At 50.7% G+C, this 7143-nt stretch overlaps 2 protein-coding genes across 2 annotated transcripts; both read right to left on the bottom strand.

The window, feature by feature from the left end:
• Positions 1-1013: 1013 nt before the first annotated feature.
• On the bottom strand, positions 1014-2289 carry CTRU02_201657 (Para-nitrophenol 4-monooxygenase 1; the record flags this gene model as incomplete). Its single annotated transcript, XM_036729129.1, has 2 exons — positions 1014-2219; positions 2269-2289. The coding sequence occupies 2 exons, from the start codon at positions 2287-2289 to the stop codon at positions 1014-1016; spliced, it is 1227 nt and encodes a 408-aa protein (XP_036579280.1).
• Positions 2290-6081: 3792 nt separating this feature from the next.
• CTRU02_201658 (twin-arginine translocation pathway signal) lies at positions 6082-7143 on the bottom strand (the record flags this gene model as incomplete). Its single annotated transcript, XM_036729130.1, has 2 exons — positions 6082-6871; positions 6965-7143. 2 exons carry the CDS (start codon positions 7141-7143, stop codon positions 6082-6084), a joined length of 969 nt encoding a protein of 322 aa, XP_036579281.1.

Raw genomic sequence — 7143 nt, forward strand, 5'->3', positions numbered from 1 at the left:
CGATGATCGAGGGGGCGGCCCGGGCGGGGAGCGGCCGGACCAGACTGTGCCATTTGGAAGATGCATAAACGCGAGTTTCTTTAGCAACGAGTTGTGAATATTCAAATTTGTGCATCGAATACTTTGACCTAAGTTGTTTGAACGTTTCTGTCGCATGAAAATGAACTTTCAGTTATGAAAGAAACGTGAATCAGTGAGAGAACCGTCATCAGCAGGTCCTGGGCATCAGGATTAGCCGCCGAGCGATATAATCTGATTGGGTCATTTTGTGCTTGTGTGGGTCATGAGATGGGTCCACCCAGATGGTAGTACCACACTTGACCAACAAACTTACAATACACAACCTTTCCTGTACAAATGTTAGCAGCTCGATGCATAAGCTATTGAACGATCTTTGATGTGGTTCAACCAAGTGACTGATACAGATTTGGATTCTCAGGCGATATGAACGGTGGAGAAGTCCATCATGGCTGTTGCGGCACAGTTGGTTCTGGCTGTTGGAAACGCCGCATGGGCGCAGCGGATATCAAACTCGTGGCGGTTCCAGGTTGGTGCCTTGTGTGGCTATTACTATAACAATTAACCATGGGACCAATAGCGAGAGTCGAAGGTACTGCGGCATTATTCGTCATATAAGATGACAACGAATACGGTCCTTCAGACTGCTTCCCGTATCGATGCCCCTGACTCTAGGGTTTATTCGAAAGTTAAGCACTGGCATCGATAGAAGCTAACCTGCATCATTAGGTAGAGAGCGCAGCTTACACTCTAACCAGAGCGACTGAGACTGGAATCTCGAGAGAGACAAGGCTCTTCTTTTCCTGGTTACTTTGCTGCCATGAATACCAGCATTAGCATGTTGCACCTGAACCAACCGCTCTCAAAAGCAGAATGACATTCTTCAGTCACTTAATAAAATGCGCCGGCTGCCAAGAAATCTCTTGTACAATTTCATAATCTCCTACATGTACAATTCGAGCTGGTGAACAAAATACCGCTTATCCACTGTACGCTCACCTCCTGTAATGCAGAGTAAAGTCATATCTCACATCCAAGCTTCCCATCATCAGCTCCCGCATGAAATTCTCATCCTTTTGAGCGCGCTGGCACAGCCGCATAAACTCATCCCGCCCCAGCCTTGTGTCCGGATCTTTATCCGAAACCCTGCGGAAATTCTCCTGTGAAATCGGGTCAATCACCGTCCTCCATTTCTCCCGCCTCTTCTCGCAGTACAGATCCAAGATACTGTCGTCAGCCACGCCATCCCAGATGCCGGCAAGGCAGTCGTACAACCCCCCAGCATCTACAAAGCCTCCCGTGATGCCGAGGCCGCCCCAGGGGTTACACAGATGTGCGGCGTCGGCGACCAAGAGGAACCTCCCGACCCGGAATTTCGACGCACAGCGTTGGTGCATCCGGTACGGCGCAAAGTTGATGACTTTGTATTCATCAGGATCTGGGTGTCCGGGTAACATTGTTTTGAACTTCTTCTGCTGGCGTGCCTTCAGCTCTTCGTGGGATAGATTGGGCTCTTCGCCGTAGGTCACGCGATACAGGCCGTCATTCGTGATCTTGGCCGCCATGAAGAAGTGCTCGGGGTGGATGATGAAGTTGGCATCGTCCCAACCGAACTTGCCCTCGAAGTCGTAGTACGTGTTCGTCGCGACGATCTGGGTATCCCATGTCCACCCGGGGTATTCTTCGCCAAACAAGCCCTTCCTCACAGCGCTGTTGGCACCGTCGCAGCCGACGATGTAGTCGGCCTCAATCCGCTGTCTACCTTTCGGGGTTTCGACATCCACCCATGCTTGGTCTTTGTCCTGTCCTAGACCGACCACCTGATGCTCCCAGCTGATAGTTCCATTGTACTTGCCCAAGAACTCATCGAGCATCAGCTGGTCCAGCTCCTGAAGTACAAGACAAGTGGTTTGCAGATCCTCGCCGTCCACGTCGGACAGAACGCTGACGTTGAATCCGGTAATAGAACTGTGGTCTTCGAAACGACGCCAGGAGTAGGTGTTCAGCGTCATGCCTCGACGCCGTACCTCTTCCAGAATTCCTGCTCTCTGGAGATCCGGGATGGCAGCTGGTCCATAATGAGCAGCGCGCGGTTGCTGGTCGAGGTGATCCTGGGCCTCGAGGATGTGTACGGGGATGCCATGCTTTGCAAGCAGGAGAGCCAGCAGTAGTCCAGACGGACCAGCTCCGACAATTACGACCTCATTGTTACGTCAATGGATATTTTCAACAAGTATTACAGGAGCTTACCTTTTTGAACGGACGATCCATCTTACTTCTGATCCAAGACAAACTAGAGGAAGTTCGAGAATGACTGGGCGAAAGGCATCGCCAACGTTCTTGGGGGGTGCTCCAAAAACACCAGGAAACTCAGTCCAACCCCGCAGCGGGAGCATAATTACCGGGGCAAGTATACCCGTACATGATCCGTCGATGTGACGATAGTTCCATCCCTCGGCAGCCGGAAGAGGCTTCCGTCCCAACTATTGTCTCCTTCTTCTCCATCTTCTCCAGCAAGCTTCAGCCCCGCAGACGTCACCACGCGACCGGCCGAACCGTCTTTACACCCCCGCGTTAGCCCCTCACTGGCCGTGGGGTTCGGCAGGACGGCACTTGCAATTGTATTTGGGTTGAAGATCGGATGGCTGCGGCACGACGTCTTATTTCGTATACGTTCAAATCTAGGAAATCCGAATTCAGGTTTTTGTAGCTCTGTTGGAGGGCCAACTATGACGTGCACGAAATCTGTGTCATGATGTGTTTTTTTGCCCGGACCCCTGGCCTTGCATGCCCGATCTTGATCTGGTATGTATGGTGACACCGGATTACATCCATGTCAAAGTAGGGTTGCTGCGACCAGTATGAGTTGTGAAGAGGCAGCAAAGGAGGAATACTTGAGAGAATATAGCCTAGATGTGAGAACTTGGGTTAATGCAGAAAATACATCTGTTGTAGGTCACATCTAGCTGTCGTGCTTCCTTCGACACTCCGGGATATCATCTATAAGTCAATGTGATGAGGAGGCTAGGTAAGTATACCGCGTGACAAATGAAACTTTTACAGAAGCAATATGCAACGCTTCTTGAATGAACAATTAGATAGCTCAGACGGAGCCCGGCGCCTACGGTATGCGATGTTTGTGTCGGTGTCGACTGGCCTATGCCGACGCCGCAACAAAACCAACACAAGACAATAGCAATCTTGGCAAATACAAAAGAAACCAGCTACGGATGGATGCCGTCTTTGAGATCAACCAGATCGAAAAGAGGAGAGAACAACGTTAATCGCCAGCATGGGCTCGATTCCGCACACAGACCTCCCCCCCCCCCACTCAGTCCCCACCCCTCGCTTCACGATGCCCTCCCCACCCACCAGACGGCGAACCGTTGAAATATTTCCTGCGCACCAGATGAGTCATCAAACAACATGGTCTGGTGGTGTAGTTGGTTATCACGTCAGTCTAACAGTTCGAGGCCTCTCCGCCTCGCCTGGTTCACTGAAGGTCTCCGGTTCAAGTCCGGGCTAGATCATACCATGGGCGATTGGTTTAGTGGTATAATACTCGCTTAGCATGTGAGTGGTCCAGGGTTCGATTCCCTGATCGTCCATCTTTTTGGATTTTTTGCCTTTTGTTACGTCTAGATGGACAAGATTATGCAGGTTCTTGTGGTTGCAGCGGGCTTCAACTTGGTGGTGAGCAGTGGTAAGTGTTGCCAACTGGATCAGAAGGGCTGGTGGCTGGTATTGTGTCTACTACTGGGTTTCTGATCCACAAAAAAAAAAAAAAAAAAAAAAAAAGAGTTCAAAAACAGGCTGTGTAGTTGTCTAGACTAAACTTTGAGGAAATATTCACTTCATGTCATAATCGGATTCATTTGTTGAAAGGCACGTTTCGACGCGGTGGGTTGCTGCCTGTGGAAACTTTTGCAACAAGTGAGACACCCGGCGTAATATGGGTTTCAATGTCAGCTTGCGAACGCAACAGATTCATGTTACTCAAATAGTGAGATGAGCAACAATACAAGTAGAGGATTAGAGGGCCGCGGAGACAACGAGTGAGGGAAGCGACGATGGACACCAACTGTTGGTTTCTCAGGAATTCCTGTACGGATAAACAAACAGGAATAAACGATGAAAACCGGTGATAAACAGCAGCATATGCCAGGTACAGGAAAAGCGAGATTTGAAGTGAACGGGAGAAGAACAAGTTTCCGGCCGGTTGCCACGTTTGGGAGGAGACTGCCGGGTCAGCCCCATATAACCGGCGTCTGGCCAGCGGGGCGGTCGGGCGGCCTAAGTGAGGCACAGGCTGGGTAGAAACGTCAACAGTTAGAATTGACACATGGAATTTTTGCTGGGATACTAAACCTATCCACCGTTTTCACCAAGACATCTAATATAATCAAGACCTGATTCAAAGTAAACATGAGAAATGGAACTCAAGATGAACAAAGGACCAAAGCCAGAGCGACCATACTTCATAATTAACATTACAGCGATGACTATATAGCCAAGTCTATATCGCAACAAACCATCCCGGCACATCCCTATACTATGTACACCCACCCAGAGTTATGCAAAAAAAAGTCAAATCTACAACTCACAAAGTTCGCAACGAACACCTCGACATCAGAGCACACAGAAATCCACCATCAGGAATCAGACCACTCAACACCCGCTCCCGAAGCCAGATCCGAAAGCCAAAATATAAAAAACAGAACCACGAAAGAATTAACCACGGGTCTTTTTTTTTGCGCGCCAATTGTCAGCATCCTGCAACTCAAACGATCAACTGCCGTACGGGAAAACCCACTTTACTCGTCGGCATCCGAGCGATCTCTGTCTTGTCCCCACGGACGCACGCACGCAGACGTTCTGAACAAGGAGCGACGCATTAATCAGCCGGCCAAACGCCCTCCCGAAACCGCAAAGACAAGGGGGGAAGGAGGGGGAGGGTGGTTTTGCTCAAGAAGAGGGCAGCTTTGACGCTTCTCCCCTCCCCCCTTCCCCACTGCACTGGGCTCAAGAGGTTGGTTCCATGTTACTCATCATCATCCATTACCGAGCTTACACCGAGACGAGAGCCGCCTGGCATTCTCATCTCATCATTCCGCCTTGTCTGATCGCCATCAATGCCAAGTCCTCACGTTCAAAAAACCTTACATCTCACCTCTACACACAAACCCCCATCTGAATTTTTTTTTTTTTGCAGCGGATAAAGATAGCATTTTTTTCAATTGAGCAGGTCCTCAGTCGTATCGTCTCCAGCACTCACTGCCTCGTCTTTCAAAACATTTTCTCTCTCAAGCTGTCTTTGGTAAAGGGGGGGACGGGGGGTGAAAGATTGCCTATGTGAACATGTTTTGGTTTTTTTGATTTTTTTCAAGAAAAATCGTGCTTTATTTCTGTGATCAAAAAGCAACATGAGATGGTATGGTTTCTGTCTTGGTATCATATCCTGCTTTCCAGCACGATTTTTTGTCAGGTCCACGACTCTCGCTTTTTTCCCCAAAAAAAATAAAAATAAAATTACCATGTCCTCGACATGTGACGTAGACAAAGGGAATATGATGACAAAGATGCTTTCGATGAGAGAGAAAAATGAAAAGAAAAAAGAGATGAAGAAATAAAAGTGTGTTACCAGTTAAACAATACATGGAAAGTCTTTGACTCGACTCCTGAGAACCCCGTTGGGAATATATATAATATGACATCATATATACACAGGCTATCTACCAGCCAGAGAATTGAAAAAAAAGGGATTTTTTTGTTGGTTGGATTGGGGGAGGAGTTTGAGAGAGATTGAAGAGTCAGAGGAAAACAGAAGTAAAAAAATTTAGAGGTCGACATTGTTCGAAAAAACTGGCTGCTTCTTTGCTTTGCTTGACTAACCCAATAATTTCGTATGTCGAAAGCGAACGTATCATGCGCTTCTTCTCCTCCCTTTTTTTCTTTTCTTTTTGCTCGCTTGACACTTCGGGATTAATCAACACACACCCGTAACGTCCTTTTCGAGCCCGCCAACTCGGGCATCAAACCAGACCCCAACTCGCGAGAAGGCGCTTATGAGATGGTAAGAACCATGGGGCCGGCCACGGTAATGTCATCGCTGAGGACGCCGGTCATCGGGGCCTGGTTGGTGAGGGAGACGTAGGTGATACCGCTCAGGCCGGAGGGAACGACGCAACCGGTCTGGGGGTTGAAGGGGCTGAAGGTGGTGCCGCCGGGCTGGAGACCGCCGGTAGTGAAGGCACAGGCCTTGGCTTGCGCGGCGGTGTCGGCCTGGAGCACGATGGGGGCACCAATAGCGACAGCGCTGGGGGCAGCGGGAGCAGTCATGGTCAGCTTGGGGAAGGGCTGCAGGGCAAGGTTGGAGCCAGCCGGGCAGGAGGTGATGAAGGGCGCGGCCAGGGAGAAGACGGCACGGACACCGAGAGGAGCGTCGAAGGCCTGGGGAATAGCAACCTGCTTGGAGGCTCCGCGGATGAAGGTCTGATGACGGGACTCGATGGTGAGGATAGAGCCGGCGGCGCCCAGGATGGCCTTGTCCTTGACGAGGGGAGCGGCACCGAGATAGGCGGAGACACCGACATTCTCGAGGATGGCGGCAGTCTTTACCATGCTGGCGGCGTCGGTGAAGCCAAAGTTGTACTGGCAGGGCTGGACGGGCTGGGTACCGGCCTGAGCAATGGCAGATTGCAGGAAGGAGACGTGCGACAGCTCGGTAGCACCGACTTGCTGCAGGTCGTTGACTTGCTCCTGAGTGAGACCGAGGGCCATGAAGTCACTGGCAGGGAACTTCTGGAAACCCTGCTGGTAAAAGGTTCCCTCGAGCCATTCCAAGGTGAGAGCGCTGTGAGATTGCCGTGTTAGTCAACCGTATCCACACTTCCGTCCAGACATTTCCTGTTTCTTGGGGCCATTCTCTCCTCCAGATCCAACTCACAATTGCAGAATGTCGATATCAGTCAATCCAGCAGCGGGAGCAGCGGGAGGGGCAGCCGGGGGAGCAGCAGGAGGAGCACCGGGAGCGGGAGGAGCTTGTCTTTTGTTGGCGCCGGTGGGGAAAGCGGTGGCAACTGCGGCCAGGGCGGCGACGAGGGCGGTCTTCATCGTGGAGGGCAT

The sequence above is a fragment of the Colletotrichum truncatum genome, assembly GCF_014235925.2.
Source record: "Colletotrichum truncatum strain CMES1059 chromosome Unknown Contig_0001, whole genome shotgun sequence".
Classification (NCBI taxonomy): Eukaryota; Fungi; Ascomycota; class Sordariomycetes; order Glomerellales; family Glomerellaceae; genus Colletotrichum; species Colletotrichum truncatum.